We start from the raw sequence: 18,681 nt of genomic DNA on the forward strand, positions 1-18,681 counted from the left end.
GGGCAGTGGAGAAGTGTGTGGAAAAGAGAAGCTGGAAGAACTGCCGCTGCACTGTATATTGCTTTAAAGGCTGACGAGAAATGCAGTTTGTGTAATAAATATAACAGGGAGAGGCTAACACTTAGGGCGCACGTCTGACTCAGCATTGTTCCCTGGGGCACTGGGAGAGAGGCTGGTGGATGTTGCCTGTGCTCTTCAGCAAAGCGAAGGAGAGAAGATTTTAGATGGTGGTTTTTTTTTTTTAAGCATTTGGAGTGTAGGTCACCTATTCCTCAATCCTTTTTTGGAGCACAGATGATCTATTCTTCAATTCTTTACCAGCTGAGTCACAAGGGAAGCCCAAGAATACTGGAGTGGGTAGCCTATCCCTCGGAGAAGGCAGTGGCACCCCACTCCAGTACTCTTGCCTGGAAAATCCCATGGAGGGAGGCTGGTGGGCTGCAGTCCATGGGGTCGCTAAGAGTCAGGGACACGACTGAGCAACTTCACTTTCACTTTTCACTTTCATCCATTGGAGAAGGAAATGGCAACCCACTCCAGTATTCTTGCCTAGAGAATCCCAGGGATGGGGGAGCCTGGTGGGCTGCCGTCTATGGGGTCACACAGAGTCGGACACGACTGAAGTGACTTAGCAGCAGCAGCCTATCCCTTCTCCAGGGGATCTTCCCTACAGCAATTGAACTGGGTTATCCTGCATTGCAGGCAGATTCTTTACCAGCTGAGCTATCAGGGAAGCCCATTTCTCAACAATACTAGACAAATATAGGATCTTAATGTGTTGCTCTTACTGTGTTCGTTTGCTGGAATTAGAAAATCAAAAAGAGGTGAGTACGTTCTTCCTAGTTATTAGGGTTTTAGTTTTGATAAACTGTGGTTGTTTAGTCAGTAAATTGGTTTGACTCTTTACAGACCCCATGGACTGTAGCCTGCCAGGGTCCTCTGTCCATGGGATTTCTCAGGCAAGAATACTGGGGCAGCTTGTCATTTCTTCCCACCCAGGGATCAAGCTCGAGGCTCCTGTATTGGCAGGCAGTTTCTTTATCACTAGCGCCACTTGGGAAGTCCCAGTGGAGTATGCCGCAAAAACTCCACCGGTGATTTTTTGCTTTGCCTGTGCGGATGGGAACAAAGACCTCCTGTGGTCCTTCTAGGTCAGGGAATTCAGACTGGTCTTTGGGATGCCGGTAATCATACAGACTACTGGGCCCCGACCCAGGTCCATAGAAGCGATATTTGAGGACTGGGCTCTAGAATCTGAATGTTCAAAGCTTCCAGCCTGGCTTGGCCCTCGGGACTTGCTCCTACCAGGCCACAGCGCGCTCTCGCCAGACAGGCAGTTCAGGAGGTGATCCCCAGGCGCTCCACTAGGGGGCCAGGATAGCTTCCGGGTGAAGCAAGGCGGGAGGCGCGGAGCGGGGCGTGAACCGGAAGTTGGCTGAGGGCGCCGCCCATCGCGCCGGGGGAGGCAGGTCCCGACGGCCCTCGGAGCTGCAGCCGCTGTTCGCGCCCTATTTGCCGACACTATGCTCCAGTTCTTGGTGAGTGGAGCTGCCGAGGAGCGAGCCGGAGCTTGGCCCAGAGCTCTCGGGGGCTCCGGACGCCCCCCGCCTCGTGCCGGCCTGGGGGGTCCTGGGCGTGGGTCCCGAAAACCTCGGCGCCTGCCCATCGCCTGTCCGGGTGGGCTGTGGGTGTTTTTGCTCTGCCTCACTCATATCCTTTCACCAACATTTTTCTGACGCCGTTCAAGTCCCTAAAACTTTTGAGGAGTCAGAGCATAGGTGTTTTTTCAAGCTGTTGTGTGATGGGCCACGCGTGCTTTGTGTGCGTTCCTCGTGTTCAGGCTCCTTAATGACTTTTCGGCCCTCCCACCCCCGACTTAAACACGTACCCTGTCCGCGGCTTGCAGCCCTGCTGGTTGCCATCTTTGAGAACACAGGAGGGCCAGGAATGAACTCGAAATTCGTGAGCCGCCGGAGTTAAGAGACCGAGGGAGCCCTCCTCAGACCTTTTATAGCTTCCAGACTGAGGATGGCTGGTTGCTGACATACGTGAGTCAGGCCTTGGTGAACAAGTAATTTTTCCAGAATGCTCATTCTGGGGAAAAATGAGTGTTACCGTGAGTAAGCAAATTATTTTTCATGGCTCTCCTTAAGTCAGAAACAGGTTTTCTGGCAAAGATTGCCTTGTTGAAGGTTTCAGGAGGACTTGCCAATTTTCAGCCTGAAAGTCTTTCTTCCCAGGCTTTTGTGCCTTCAAAACTTGATTCTTAAACTCTGAATGATAAGAGTGGAGTATTCTGAAAACCTTCCAGGTGGCTCATGGAAACTGAGTACTCTTGGGATGAGATACTTTCCCAAATGTTACATTCTTTTTTTTTCCCCCAGCATGCTGAAACGAGATGCTGTCCTTTTGTTTTATTTCCAAGTTTGGGATAATTTTTTTTTTAATTTTTTCAATTTTTATTGGAGAATAATTACAATGTTGTGTTCGTTCCAGTTGTTATATTATCAAAGGGATTAAAGAAGAAAAAGTGTCCCTCTGTCCTTTTTGAGATGGCAGTTGATTTTTCAGTCTTATAGACTGAAAGAGGGTATCCCTGACAGTAAACTGCCTAACCAGGACATGGCTACACCTCTGGAAGTTTCTCCAGTGCCCTGACTAGGAGTCAGTAGAAATAATTACTGCCTTATAGTTGTAGGAAGCTCTCAGGTTAAAAACAGTATGGGCCCCAAAGTGTAAGATGGTGTCATTGAGTCTCCTACTTCAGTGGTAGCTCACTGGTAACTGGAAGGACATGGATTCAGAAAGATGGTGCTGGAACAGGTTTGGAAAGTGATGGGATAGTCACAAGTAAGTATCTTTGAGGGCGTATTGTCACCACCCATTTTGGAACCCTCCAAGATGTTTCCAGCAGTTGTCATTTCCTGGAACACCATTTGAGAACCACTGCACCTGATTGTGTTGCTTATATTAATATGTTCTCTTCATTCTTCCTTTCTCTTTGAATTACAGTATTTGCCCATTATCCATCCCTCACATGTTGAAACTTACTCCTGTGGTCCTGGCGCCTCTTTCCGCCTTGATTTCACTGCAGTGGCCTCCTGCCTTGCAGCATGGTGTCACCACGGTTTGGTTTAAGGAAACTTTGGAAGCCTTTCGAGGGAAGCCTGGTGTGACGGGCTCTGCTGGTGGTTTGTGTGTGCTGCCTTCTGTACTTTCATGGGGTGATGCGTTGGTTCTCTTCTCTCTCGCAGGAGCAGCCTCTGTTCCTCTTACTCCTCCTCTTTAATCCGTCCTGCCCCAGCTTTTGGATCCCGCGTCTCAGCGCTTTTCAGTATTCTTACCCAGTGTACCACCCGGGGACTTGTTTTTCTGGAAGAAACTGCATAGAGTACAGGTGGCAAGCCCCGGGTCCTGGCTGCTCCAAGGGCCCGGAGGAGCAGTATCTCGGCGCACCAGTTGGGAAATTGCCTTATCTAAGCTCTCCGGTTTGTACTGGCTGCTGTTCCCTTCTTTTGGTTTCTGGGTGTTTCTCAGGTCTCAGACCTTGACTTTCTTTTTTTCAACACCCTTAGGGGCATGTTCCTTGTCACGCTGTTGTCTTCACTCCGTTGACCGCTTCCAAAACTACCTTGAGTCCTTTGCTCTGAGTTCAGTTCCCCGTCATCAGCTGCCTCCTGAACATCTCTTGTCCAATCCTCTTAGACCCAACACGTGGAGGACCCTTTACCTCTTTCCCTCCCCACCTCGCACTCCACACCTAACTTCTTTCTCCCCTAGCCCTGGCTTTCATTAACTTGAAATATTGACATAATCTCGACTTAGTTCTCTCCTTCATTCTTCATCTCATTTACTTGCTGTGTCTGGCACATTTATGTGCTGTGTATTTTTTGGGCAGGTTACTTAACTGCTCTGTGCCTCAGTTTCCCCAACATAAAGTGGACAGTAATAGTACTTGCTTTAGCAGGGTTGTGAAGAACATGAATTAATTCCTGAAAAGGAGTTAAAATGCTGCCTTGCACATAGTAAGCACTCAGTAAGAGTTATTTTTGCTTTAAGCCATCAAGTCTTCATTACTTACCTTAGGACAAGTTCTGTCTCGTGTTTCCATTGCCAGGTTGGTAGAGCAGGTCTTCTTCCTTCCATCCTTGGACTGGCTGCACTAGCCTAGTAGGTATGAGTTAGAGAAGTTATTTTAGATTCTCTAGTTGAATAAGTCTTAAGACTTAAGTGCTTAAGTGTCTGCTTCTGAGGAAGCATCCAGTTCATATTCAGTCACCTCCAGTTACAGCAGGCTCTCCGTTTTCTCAGGTTCTCTTTCACTTTTGGTCAGTGTCTTCTTACGTGGTTCTACTCTTTGATGTTAAAAAGCAGTTCTAGTCCACATGACGACCTTTTTTACCTGTGTAAGAGCATTACCTTGGTGCTGCTCTCTAACTCCCTTCTCCCACCAGTCTTGTCTTTAGGCTGTCTGTGTCTATTTCCTCCACTCTTTCTTCGTGGTCATCCTTCTTTGAATATTCTGGTTTTTGAATTTTTTTTTTAAACATAGCACTCCCAGTATAATCTGATCAGCTGTAGAATAGCAAGGCTGTTGCCTCTGGTTCGTTGTGTTTCCCTTGACACCCTTGGTCTTCTCCTGTCTCGCAGCTGCCAGAGTAGTCAGCCAGGATGGTCTTATTCACGTGCTCAGAACCTGTGGCTGGTCCCCGTGTCCTTCCCCATCAAGTCATAACCACTTTCACTTGACTTTTGAGGTTTCCTTTCCCACCGCCCTGCAGCATGCGTCCTCTGAGGGTCGCTGGGCTAATCTCACTGCCCTCCCCCCTTCCTGCTGTCACGTCGTCCCGCTTCCCCTTTATCCTCCTTTTTGCCTTCACAGCTCCTCTTGGTGGCCCAACTCCCGCCCTTTTCCACAAGCCATCCTGATGACTTTACTCTTGAAAGCTTACGTTGTTGTGCTCCATCTTGCCATTTATTTAGGGTCTTTCATCAGGGCTTTTTTTGTTTGTTTTGTTTTTAATTTCTTAGTGATAGTCTTGCTTTTCCTAGGTACTTTTTAGTTCTGCCTAGTGTTGTTGGTTTTTTTTTTCACTTTTACTGTGTTTAGTCTTGCCTAGTATGCCTAGGTGCTTTTTAGTTTTGTTGTTGGTTCATGTGACATCCTTTTTATCATTACATTATAACTGAGCAGAGGGCTTGTGTGCCTGCTGTACAGAAAAATAAACTCTGACAGAGTGTTTGCTGCAAAGTAAGGATTGTATTGCAAGGCGCCAAGCAAGGGAGTGGGAGACAAGGCTCACATCTGCTCCAGCTTGGTCTTTGAGATTGAGGCTTTTAAAAGGGGAAGAACAAAGAAGCTGGGGTCATTGTCTTGTGATGTTTCTGTGACCTTTCTCAGTGGTAGTTTTGGCATCAGGGTTGTCCTGGTTTACAGTTCTGTGGCCTGTGACTCAGGAGTCTGTTAGCTCATCTTATCCTGGAGAAGGAACCTGAGTTTGTATATTAGTGATGTTATGCACAACAACAATTTTGGTACATTAATGATGTTATTGGCAGTAGCACTTTTAGTACATTAATACTATTTTAAAAAAATTTATTGAAGTACAGTTGATTTATAATGTGTTAATTTCTGCTGTACAGCAAAGTGATTCAGCCATACATATACACACATAAACATTCCTTTTCATACTCTTTTCCATTATGGTTTGTCACAAGGTACTGACTGTAGTTCCCTGTAATATACAGTAGGGCCATGTTTTATTAATGATAGCATTAGCAGCAACTTTAGTCATCTAACACTGGTTGATTAGTGTTCATTTAGCACAGGGTTGAGGTCAGAGGGGACAAGAAAATGGGATGAAGTTTTCATTTGTTTTTTGTAGTGAAACAAGTCAAGTGTTGATTAGGAGGAAAAAGAGTACAGTATGTGTGGATAGACACATGGGCAAACTCAGAGTGAGAGTCTTGAGTTGCCAGGAATGAAGTTTTGGATAAAGAGGTTGGTTAATCATAAACTAGGCAAGGGTAGTTAGTTTTAGGATGACCCAATTTCACCATTGTTGAATTAGTTGTTGCTGATGTATAGAAATGCTAATGATTCTGGTATATTGATTTTGTATCTAGCACCCTTGTCTGCCTTTTAGCTCCAGTAGTTTGTAGATTCACTTCGCAGTGACTTGGGGAAGGCAGTACTATGAAGGCGCTCACATTTCCAGGGAAGACAAATACGACAGTTCTGTGTTCTCTTCCAGTTCTTCCTTCCCGCTCTCCTGTTCTCACTCTCAAGTCAGGACTTGGAGCAGAAGTAGAGTGAATATCCTAGTTTTGTTTCTGCTTTGAGTGGAAATGCTTCTCAGGTTTTAGTAGGATGTTTGTATTTCTGATATTTTCTAACGGATTCATGGAACTCTTTTGATAGCTCAGTTGGTAAAGAATCCACCTGCAGTGCAGGAGACCCCAGTTTGATTCCTGGGTCAAGAAGAGCCACTGGAGAAGGGAGAGGCTACCCACTCCAGTGTCCTTGGGCTTCCCTTGTTGCTCAGCTGGTAAAGAATCCGCCTGCAGTGCAGGAGACCTAGGTTTGATCCCTGGGTTGGGAAGATCCCCTGGAGAAGGGAAAGGCTACCCACTCCGGTATTCTGGCCTGGAGAATTCCATGGACTGTGTAGTCCGTGGGATCACAAAGAGTCAGACACGACTGAGCGACTTTCACTCACTCACTCACTTCTATTTCTTAGGCGTTTTTATTGAGATAGGCAATAAAACTTTATTGTGCTTTTTCCTCATCTAGTGATCATGACTTTTCTCCTTTAATATGTTAATATGATTAGATTTCTAACGCAAGGCATTTAGTCTGTGTGGCCCATTCAGATCATTTGCTAATGTGCTGTGTTTTGTTTACTGCATCTTGATGTACACTGTTTTATTTTGTCTTGTCTTTCTAGACTAGATCATAAAGTTCACAGGAAGAGGAAACATACTTTATAGTTAGATCTCCCAAGCAAATGGCACTTAGTACTTTGGGATTGATTTCATTTATTCATAATTAGATATTCCTTTTTTGCTTGATTACTCTTGTCAGATATTCAAAAGATATTTGAATATTTGAATTAGCTTCTTTGAGAATAGGCAGACCAGTTCTACCTGATGCCCTGCTTTTCAGAGTGTTACTGGCTAATTTCCATGAACGTCCCTGTTTAATTTACTGGTTCAATTCAAGAATTAATAGCTTTTCTTGGGGGTTGTTTTTCTTTATTCATTCTTTAAGGAAAAGTATTGAATATAAAACCTAGCTTACACCTTAAAAATGTACTTCTATGTAGTGTTAGTAGAGGGGGATAGAATTTGAGTTTTATTATTACTGAAGCAGTTGTTAAACATAATTGATGATTATCTCTTCACCAAGTGTTGAGTGTTTAAAAGACTAAGGCACAAAAAAGGTAACTTTTTTCCCTGCTTCCTTGGAACGGAGAGATCCTCTGATAGCTTCTGTAGCTGAGACTAAGCTTGAGAAGTACAATTGTCAGTTTACTTTTTTATTAATGTAAGATAAATGTATACTTTTGGTTTTCTTGTCAGTGTGTAGTTTTTTTCATCTGAGACTGTGAAACATTTTTAGGTTTATGGGCTTCCCTGATGGTAAGCATCTGCCTCCAATGTGGGAGACCTGGGTTCGATCCCTGGGTCAGGAAGATCCCCTGGAGAAGGAAATGGCAACCCACTCCAGTACTCTTGCCTGGAAGATCCCATGGACTGAGAAGCCTGGTAGGCTACAGTCCATGGGGTCGCAAAGAGTCGGACACAACTGAGCAACTTTCCCTTCCCTTTGAATGCTAGTTATATTTGCTAAACACAATCAGATTATTTTTAGATTTTGTAAATCCTTCTCGGCAAATATAAGATGGTTCAGATTCTATGTTGTAACTTGGTTTAGGTGTGTACTTTTTGAAAATGTAATTTAATAGGTCTTATTTCAGACATGTCAGGTAGTATTCATTCTGGATTATTGCCAGTAACCATTTCCAGATAAAAATTGTAGCTTTATTTATGGAGCTACACACATAGCAACTTTTTGTTGGGGGCAGGAGTTGAGCAGCATTGAGAGGAGTCACATTGCATCAAAGTTATGGCTCTACTTTTTAAGACTTGGTGCTTCTTTATGTTAAGAGATACAGTGTTGTAACTAAGCCCTTCATGTGTCTATATATTAAAAAAAAATTGACAAGACAACATTTTCAATAGACCTGTCATATACAAAACAAAGCCTTAGTCTAATGGTCCTCATTTTTTCATCTGACATTTCCATTCTTTTTAAACTTTTGTCCAATCTGGAAACCTCAAAGTTGTCTTTGGTGTCCTCTGTTTTATCCCATAGAGCTGATATTCTACCCATTCTTACTGTTTGTTTTGGCTGGGTTGTGGTGCATGCAGGATCTTAGTCCCCCAACCAGGGATTGAACCCTTGCCTCCCTGTAAGGGAAGGGTGGAGTCCTAACCGCTAGACCGCCGGGAAAGTCCCAAATCTTACTTTATTTATTTTTTAATAGTTTTGAAATCTAGTTCCCAAACCATACAGTTCACCCATTGAAAGTGTAGGATTTAGTGATATGTTCACAGACTTGTGCAAGAATCACCGCCATCTGATTTTTATATCTAACCTTACTTATCTCCTGAGAAACCTGTATGCAGGTCAAGAAGCAACAGTTAAAACCAGACATGGAACAATGGACTGGTTCCAAATTGGGAAAGGAGTAAGTTAAGGCTGTATATTGTCACTCTGCTTATTTAACTTTTATTCAGGATACATCATGCGAAATGCCAGGCTGGATCAATCACAAGCTGGAATCAAAATTGCTGGGAGAAATATCAACAACCTCAGACATGCAGGTGATACCACTAATTGCAGGAATCAAGGAACTGAAAAAAGCCTCTTGATAAGAGTGAAAGAGGAGAGTGAAAAAAGCTGGCTTAAAACTCAACATTCAAAAAAAAACTATGGTCATGGCATTCGATTCTGTCACTTCATGGTAAATAGAAGGGGAGAACATGGACGTAGTGACATTTTATTTCCGTGGGCTCCACATGAAGTTAAAACACACTTGCTCCTTGCAAGGATATTTATGGCAAACCTGTGAAAGTGACAGTTGTTCAGTTGTGTCCTACTGTTTGTGACCCCATGGATTATACAGTCCATGGAATTCTCCAGGCCAGAATACTGGAGTGGGTAGCCTTTCCTTTCACCAGGGGATCCTCCCAACCCAGGGATTGAACCCAGGTCTCCTGCACTGCAGGCGGATGCTTTACCAGCTGAGCCACAAGGGAAGCCCTGGCAAACCTAGAGAGTGTTAAAAAGCAGAGACGTCACTTTGCTGACAAAGGTCTGTATATATCAAAGTTATGGTTTTTCCAGTAGTCATGTATGGATGTGGCAGACTAAAGACTGAGCATCGAAAAATAAATGATGCTTTTGAGCTGTAGTGCTGGAGAAGACTCTTGAGAATCCCTTGGACAGCAAGATCAGTCAGTCTTAAAGGAAATCAGCTCTGAATATTCATTAGAAGGACTAATGCTGAAGCTCCAATACCTTGGCCAGCTGATGTGAAGAGCTGACTCATTGGAAAAGTCCCTGATGCTGGGAAAGATTGAAGGCAGGAGGAGAAGGGGTGACAGAGGATGAGATGGTGGGATGGCCTCACTGACTCAATGGACGTGAGTTTGCGCAAACTCTGGGAGATAGTGAAGGACAGGGAAGTCTAGCACACTTCATTCCATGGGGTCACAAAGAGTCAGACATGACTTAGTGATTAAACAACAACTATGTTTCATTGCCTCCCAAAGAAACTCCATACCATTAGCATTCATTTCTCATTCCCCTCATACCCAACCCTGGACAAGCACTCATTTTGTGTCTCTCTGGATCTGCCTGTCCTGGACTTTTCTTGTAGTGAAATCATATAATATGTGGTCTTGTCTGACCGCCTCTCACTTGGCATTGTGTTTTCAAGGTCCATCCATGTTTTAGCATGGATCATACTTCATTCCTTTTCATGGCTATACTGCATCGTGCGAATACACCACATTTTGTCAATTCATTCACCAGTTGATGGACATTTGGGTTGTTCCCAGCTTTTGGCTATTATGAATACTCCTGCTGTAAACATTCATGTACAAGGTTTTGTGTAGATACATGTTTCAGTTTTATTGCTTATATACCGTAAAGTGAAATTGGTGGATCAAATGGTAACTGTGCTCAGCTTTCGGAGGATTTGCAAGACTTTTCCATAGTGTCTGTATCATGTTACATTCCCACCAGCAGCGTATGTTCCAGTTTCTCCATTTCCTTGCCAACACTTGCTCCTCTTTTTCATTCAAGTCATCCTGGTGGATGTAATGAGGCACCTTGTTGTGGGTTTGATTTGCATTTCCTTAATGACTAATGACATTGAGCATCTTTCCATGTGTTTGTTGGCTGTTTATTTGTATTTCTTCTTTGGAGAACTGTCTCTTCGAATCCTTTGCTCATTTTAAAACTGGGTTGTCTTTTTATCATTCAGTCAAGAGCTCCTTATATATTCTGAGTACAGGTCCTTTATCAGATATATGATGTGCGCATATTTCATTCTGTGGTTGTCTTCACCGTCTTGGTATTCTTTGAAATACAAACACTTGAAATTTTGATAAAGTAAGATTTATCCATTTTTAAAAGAGATTTATAGTTTAAGCTCTTATATTTAGGTCTTTGATCCCTTTTGAGTTAAGTTTTGTTTGTGATGTTAAGTAGGTGTCAGCTTTGTTCCTTTGTATGTGGATATGCAGTTGGCCCAACATCATTCCTTGCAAAGACCATCTTTCTCCCATTGGCTGCTTAGCACCCTTGTTGAAAATCACATGACCATAAATGTAAAGGTTTATTCTTGGACCCTTTATTCTATTGATCTTGATTTTTAAGAAGGAAAACCATTCATGTTTGCTTGCCTTCTCTGCTTTCTATTTATTCAGCTGTTTTTGGGTACAGCTGTCAGGTGAATGACAGAATGGTGCTTTCATCATGTTGCTGCTGGTAAAGAGCAGTCAGTCGTTTCCTGCTGTTTTACATGAGAACTAAACGTGCTTGCTTGTTTTTTGAAGTCCATCAGTTAGCTCCACCCAGCTCTCTATACTGGTATTTCTCTCCATTTTTTGTTCAAATCTTCTTATCTCATCGGGCCTATTTCTTTTATTCAGGTCATCGCATTGTCATTCCTGTCTTGTACCTTGATTCTCCAGAGTCACTTCCCTTGCCAGTGTAAATTTTAACACTTCCTTAGCATCTGTAGAGCCTTTAATAACAAGTTGAGGTACACTGATCTCTTTCAGGTATGGTTTCTTAAAAGAAGCACTTCTGTATCATTCATTTTGTTACTTAATGCATGACCCAGTTCTGGTTTTTCATGCATCTGTTACATTCAAGGTCCTGTGCAGCCTCCTGTCTGTTGTTATAACTATTGTACTTAGTGTGTAGCTTTTCTTTCTGTACATCATATAAATTCTTTAAGAAAAGAGACCATTTTGAAATCTTTTCACAGGGCTGGATATGAAACTGATTTTTGGTATATAAGGGACTGCAATCCTTCAATCAAAACCTTTAGAGGCCAGATGTATTTGGGAGGATGTTTTTTCAGATTTCTTCTCACCCATTTGTCCTCTGTGCAGCTTTGCTCATGGCACGCCTCAGTCCCCAAACTTCTGGTGTTTTACCATTTATTGTGCCCAATATGTTTGTGAGAAGCAGCTACATATTCCTAGAGTCTCAGAATCATTGCAGAAAGGACATAATCATGATGTATTTAGTGTTGAGCTTGGGAGGAAGGCACACCTCTGCAGGGGTGCTCCGGGGGAGCGGGGAGTGGGCTGTGGTGATAGCATCCAGCCATCCAGATGGACCCCTGAGGAGGCCTCCAGGTCTTGACCTGGAGGAAGTTAAGCATTCCTGCGCAGTGGAGAGGCTTCTGGCTCATTCGTGACCTGAGCTCTGACTCTGGTCTTAACTTCTCAGTCACCGTTACTCAGATACAGATGTTATTTTTTTTAATCCTTTATTTATTCCGATTAAAATTTCTTACCTCTCTAAACTTGCCTATCGAGTATTCCATGAACAACATACAAATGCTTTTCTACTGTCATGCATTTTCCTGCAGCTGCTCTTCATGTGCTCCATCTCTCTTACATTGTGTATGTAGTTTTACCATATCCCATTGGTAGACACAGCAGTATTTGGAAACTGGAGTTGGATGACTTGTCCAGAGACTCATGACTGGTCTAGAGACCCATGATTTTTGTTTTGTGTTTCAAATAACTGTTTTGTTTGTTAATCGCCCTGGTGCTAGTGAAATTGCCAAAATGAAATCATATTTAGATTTGCTTTATTTATTTTGAGACACACTTGGTAAGAACCAAGAACCCTAGAAATTTGAAGCTGGAAGGAAGATTGTTAGTATAATTTTTTATAAGTCAGGAGCCTCAAATCAGCATAGCACCAAGGAAGTTAAGTGTCTTGCCTGAAGGTACACAGCTAGATCAGTGGTAGAACCAAAATTTATTTTTCTTGAAATTTTTCAACCTTCTTTCTGTTTGGTGTTAGAGCTAACATTCTTAGGTGATTTCCGCCCCTTTTAAAGCAAACTTAATACTGTTTCTTTCTGGATTTGGAAAACCTCTTACTACCTGGTTTCAACCCATAGGTGTGGAAAAAAATCATTTGGCTTCTTGGTGCCACGTTGGTAAAAGTATTTCACAAGCTATGTTTGAATAATCAAATGTTCAGAAAACAGTCTTGTGTTTAGACTTGATAGTCTCTTTTCTGCTTCCTACTAACAAACGCATTTAAATTATGGGTGTTTAAAGCTTAGTAAGCTTAAGGCTTAGTAAGGATCCAGCTGTGTTCTCTCTCCCATATGCGTCTCCACCTTGAAGACAATTCCACTATGCCGTATATGACCACTGGTGCTAAGTACGATGCTTTATTTTTCTATGTTAACCTCAGCTGTGTATTTATTAGGAGCAACAGTGACTAAAGAAAATAATTAAAAATCAGTTGCAAGTTCAAATTTATAAAATTAGAAGTTAGGTGTTCAGTTGGACATTTTAAATTTTTGGGTGAAAGTGTTAGATGCTCAGTCGTGTCCAGCTCTCTGCTACCCCATGACTGTTGCCCACCAGGCCCCTCTGTTCATGGGATTCTCCAGGCAAGAATGCTGTAGTGGGTTGTTGTTCCCATCTCCAGGAGATCTTCCTGATCCAGGGATTGAACCTGGCTCTCCTGAATTGCAGGCAGATTTTTTACCATCTGAGCCACCAAGGAAGCCCAGTGAGGTGGCGCGGGGGTCAGGGTGGGGGTGTGGATCCCAGGAAATTATAGATCATCATTAAAACTCCAAGCTGAAGGAACTTTGAAGCTCTTTTGGTGTGAAGGGATTTTCATGAAGCAGTTATTGTTGAGGAAGATAGTCACCCAGTGAGATAAACACTAGAGTTCTCTAAAGGTTGTGCATGTCTCTTGCCACGGATTCAGAGCTGGTTAGGGGACCTGTGGTCTCTGCAGGTCTTAAGTGCCCTGCCCATCAGACTCCACCCATGCCAGAGAGCTAAGCCATATGCTCTCTTAGTTGTGTGACAGTCTTGCTTTCTGTCATTGTATATTTTAGTTTTTGAGTGTGAATCTGCTTTAGGTTGCCCTGTGCTCCTGTGATAAAAGACCCTGAACAAGTTACTTCATGTCTTAGACCAGGTGCCTCTTAAAATGTGAAGAGCTTGAACTGTGAACATCCCTTCATTTTCTAAAATTCTATGATTTAGCTGGGTACTTTTAAAAATTGCATACTTTTTACTTGATGTAGCAAGAAATAACAAATCTCATAATCACTCCCCCCCCCCCCAATAAAAAAATACCAAACTGTGGCTCTTAACAAAAATCAGATTTTGGCTTGAGTTTCTAGAACTTACAGCCAAGTCTTTGTAAGGTCTATATAGTTCTACCATATACTATTTAACCTTGTGGGAGGATATTTCCATGCCTATTTTATAGAAGAAAGATGTGAATTTCATGCTATGCACTCCTCTGGACTGGGCACTGAGGTCTCTAACTGTCCTGAGTTCCTTAGGAGAATACTCTCCATGTCATCTGGTTTGGTAAGAATACTGTCTGTGTCGTCTGGTTGGCACAGAACTCAGTCTCCAGTGTGACTCTCCTATTCTATTCTTACAGCTTGGATTTACTCTTGGCAACGTGGTGGGAATGTATCTGGCTCAAAACTATGACGTAAGTGACCATATTCATGTCTTCCTTGATTCCACGCACCTAGTGTATAGTGACTTGTGTTTGTTGAAGTAAAGTATGCCTTCTAGCATAAACAAGATGGTCCATAGGTCTGAGAGGAAAGTCCTGAATGTTATAGAAAGATTTTCCATTGTCTGAGAAAATACTAGAACTCACAGAAGCACCTGACCTACATTTCACCCTAAGAGAACAAAATCCCATCAGTTCAGGTGGCCTCATGGTGACTGTGTGCTATGTTTGTTAGCACAGAGTAACATTGTTGGGCTCTTACAGTTCTGTGGGAAATCACGTGGAGTGAGACTTCGCTGGACAGTCTTTCCAGTCCCTGCTGCCCGGTTGTAGAGGTGACTGAGTAGTTTGGAGGTGGATCCATTTAGTGCTACACATGTAAGGACAGAATTCCGTGCAGTAGGGAGTTGCGTTAGCTTCACCTTACAGATGTGTCAGTTGAAAATCGGGTGACACAGCTGTCCATGAATGGGAACCCTGAAATGTAATGTTTGTTTTAAGGAGACAAGGAAAGAAGACACGATTTGAACTTGATTTGTAGTGAAGTTTTTAGTGTGACAAAGGGAATTAGCTTTGTCATCCTTAAACTTGAGTCATGTGGTTTTCTAGGCAGGTGCTTATTAAGTTACATCACATTTATTGTTTACATGTACAACCTGTTGGACTATAAAGAAAATTTGGACCATAAAGCTAAGCACCAAAGAATTGATGCTTTTGAACTGTGGTGTTGGAGAAGACTCTTGAGAGTCCCTTGGACTTCAAGGAGATCCAGCCAGTCCATCCTAAAGGAAATCAGTCCTAAGTGTTCGCTGGAAGGACTGATGTTGACGCTGAAACTCCAATATTTTGGCCACCTCATGGGAAGAGCTAACTCATTTGAAAAGACCCTGATGCTGGGAAAGATTGAAGGCAGGAGGAGAAGGAAACGACAGAGGATGAGATGGTTGGATGGCATCACCAACTGAATGGACATGAGTTTGAGTGAACTCTGGGAGTTGGTGATGGACAGGGAGGCCTGGCGTGCTGCAGTCCATGGGGTTGCAAAGACTTGGACACGACTGAGTGACTGAACTGAACAACTTTGCTTGGCACTGGATTGAGGGAGTTCAGTGGGTATATAAAAGTAGAACTCAGGGTCTGACTTTTGGGGAGGGAGCCTGCTTTAACTTAGCACTTTTGGGATCTTTCTTAGGCAGTTATGAGGCTAAGAAACACCACTGTTTTTCAGGTTTCTTTTAGAGGAAAGTTAAACCATTTCTCTTTAGAGGAAGAGAAATGAAAAAATACTGACTAGGTAGACATAAAATGATGATATTCTCTTTTCTCTTTAAAGATACCAAACCTGGCTAAAAAACTTGAAGAAATTAAAAAGGACGTGGACGCCAAGAAGAAACCCCCTAGTTGCTGAAACCAACTGCAGCACTGCCTTCTGGATAAACTGAGTCTACTGTTCTCCAGGGCCTCCTTTACCGTCTGAACCAAAAGCTTTTGTTTTAATCTCTAGCCTCCGCAGTTTTCTTTTTCGCTAGACCTTGCATTGCCTCACAGCACAAAAGGGGTCAGAAGTTAAGAGCAACCCTTATTTCTCCAACATCCTCACTTCTTCCCTTCCTCCTTCCAGCCTCTTGGGAGGTCCTGAGAATGAAATCATGGTGCTCGATTAGTTATCATACCTTTAATTAGTAGTCTTTCCCTTATTCTTTGGGATTTCTACTACCTTTTTCAAAAGAAAAATGGATGAGTTTTGTGTAGTTGATGAGATCCAAATGATGCGTATTTCAGAGTCTGGTAATTATAATGGGTTTTTAAACATTTGGTACTGAATAATGATGTTTCACAGTAGTAATTAAAATGAAAATCTGGAAGCTAGTTTCTGTGAATTATCCACTGATTTTATATCGTCAGGAAGCTCCATAGCTGCTAATTTCACCAATAAATCAATTTACTATTCATTAACCAAGAAACTGTGTTCTGAGAATCCTATCAGGAATTGGGGAATTTAAAAGTATTTAAAATAATGGTCTTTGTCTTCAGTAGAATTCATAATCTAGTGTGCCTGTTTTTTCTAGATGTATTTGATCTATCTCTTTTCAGTCATGAGAATCATAGTTAATGGGATTACAGGTACCTTTGACATCACATGGTAGATCTATGAGAAATTGTCTATAAAGGAAATTTTCTGCATTTTTACATTTAAAAAGTGTGTACATTATAACTTTAGAGTGATTCTCATAAGACTTGGTGTTTTTCTCCTGCAATCAGACATTAGTTTTATAATTTTTCAAACACATAATCAGTCCATAAAATTTTTTAGTTGTGAAAAAATGTTTAAATACATAACTTTCCTCTGGGTCAATACGAAAGTGATTTGTATTATCCTCCAGCTCCTAGTTCCTCTCATTGGAGTCAGACACTGTCGTTAGTTTCTTGTGTCCTTTTGAGAAAGATTTTGTGCTTAAATACACACACATACATGGGGGTTTTTATACAAATGATAAAAAGCTGTATACAGTCTTCCCCGGTGGGGATCACTACATGGCAGTCTGGAAGGGACAAAGAACTGCTTTCTTTTTTTGGCTGCATAAGGTTGTATTGAGCAAATATACTATAATGTATTTAATCCACTCCTGAGAAATGCTAAATTTTTCCCTGTCTTGCTACTACAGTGGTGACGTTAAACCTGATGTTTTTATACTTGTCAATGCAGGGGATAGCTCCATCCTGAAGTCCTAGAAGGGTAATTTGCACTAAATATAAATAAAGTCCCATCTCACTGGGCGTTTTGTTTCAGAGAGCTTTTTGAGCAGCTTCACTGATAATGCCATTTCTGAAGACATTTTAGCAGAGTCAGTAAACTGGAAGAATGGCTTAGGGACCTTTTTTTCAGACAGTGATGCCACTGTTACTGTGATGATAAAATGAAGTGATTCTGCTTCTCTTGGGAAACATGGATCTTTCATATATGGAGATGAGTTTTGTCCCTGTTGAGTTGCGCTGGTGTGTGAGACAGATTAGGATCGTATTATGGACTGACTTCTCCCTTGAAGTGTGATCAGGGGCAAGCAGCTTATTTTTCTGAAACTGTTGTATTCTCTGTACCTACCTCAGCGGGCTTTCATGAGAAACAGCTGAAATAATGTGTGTGATGTGTAGTGCAGTGCTTTGCAAATTATCCAATAAATAGCAGATACTACTCCAAACATGTTGCTTTGGGTCCGAATACTTTTTTTTTTTTCCCCCTGCACTCACTTTTGGAGCAAAAGTCTATGAATTGTGCAAAATTTGTTACTATTCTTTGGTCACTCGCTTTGTTGATGAAAATCTATAGTATCCACATTGATCATACCACCTGGCTTACAAGGTTTGCTCTTGAATGACTGAATTCTTAGCAGAGTGAACTGCAATCTTGAAGGAGAGAGATTTACCATCCTTGAGAATATTCAAAATGCCACAAACTTAGAGAACCATTTTCAAAGACAGATTCTTTTTTTTTAATCACCTATGGAACATTGTTACTTGTGGATGTGTTCTCCCAGACCAGCTTCTTTGGGGGCGAGGGTCACTTAGATGTTGTAGTATTAGGTCTCTATAATTATATGTTGTAAGTGAAACTCATTTGGACTTAGAGCTTCCCATCAGAAGTGACACGTAACCTTGATGAGGGGGATCATTTCTTCCAGTGGGAGCCATCCGGGAAATAACCTTCACCATGTAAACTGCTCCACAGTGAACACAGGCTGACTTCCTGGTCACCCTTCAGAGCCCCTCTCCTAGTTTTAGGTCCTTGCAGGAGTGAAAAGGAGCTTTGAGTTCTCAGGCAGGGTTGTCTTCACTGAGATACAGTGTTGGAGGAGCCCAGAACCACCACGGATTTTAGGGGATGTTGTGGCGGTAATGACGGCACTGGCTGGTGCGCTCCCTGGGTGTTGTGTCGAGAGCCTTGCCTCGCAAAGCAGTGGAGGGATGGGAAGAACCACTGAGAGACAGGCTTTGTTTTCTTATTAAAAAGTTTGAAAATCACTGTTGTGATTTAAGGAGACTTTCTGCTACTCCTGACCTTAAAAGGAGGATTACATAAAATACTACTAAAGTTACTCATGTGTGAAAAGTAAGACTTCAGGTTGATGTTGGGAACCTAAAAAATACATTGAACTAGAAACCTTATCCTTAAACTGTAACCTCCTAAACAAAATACCCAAAGAAAGAAAAAACCAAAAGAACCTTACTTGGCACTGTATTTTATGAATTGAAGTTACCAGCTGATGTCTGTAGACCTCTCTTCTGGTTTAGTGTTAATTAAGTGATAATTAAGCAGTTTTGGGTTTAAAGGGACAGTTTTATTTGCTTCTTTCTAA

At 42.2% G+C, this 18,681-nt stretch overlaps 1 protein-coding gene across 1 annotated transcript; it reads left to right on the forward strand.

Annotated features, from left to right (window-relative positions):
* The first annotated feature begins 1,437 nt into the window (after nt 1–1,437).
* Nucleotides 1,438–17,526, forward strand: STMP1 (short transmembrane mitochondrial protein 1). Its single transcript, XM_027968844.2, has 3 exons — nt 1,438–1,538; nt 14,246–14,299; nt 15,660–17,526. Exons 1-3 carry the CDS (start codon nt 1,524–1,526, stop codon nt 15,732–15,734), a joined length of 144 nt encoding a protein of 47 aa, XP_027824645.1. The 5' UTR covers nt 1,438–1,523; the 3' UTR covers nt 15,735–17,526.
* Nucleotides 17,527–18,681: the final 1,155 nt, after the last annotated feature.

The sequence above is a fragment of the Ovis aries genome, chromosome 4 (genome assembly GCF_016772045.2).
Source record: "Ovis aries strain OAR_USU_Benz2616 breed Rambouillet chromosome 4, ARS-UI_Ramb_v3.0, whole genome shotgun sequence".
NCBI classification, from domain to species: domain Eukaryota; kingdom Metazoa; phylum Chordata; class Mammalia; order Artiodactyla; family Bovidae; genus Ovis; species Ovis aries.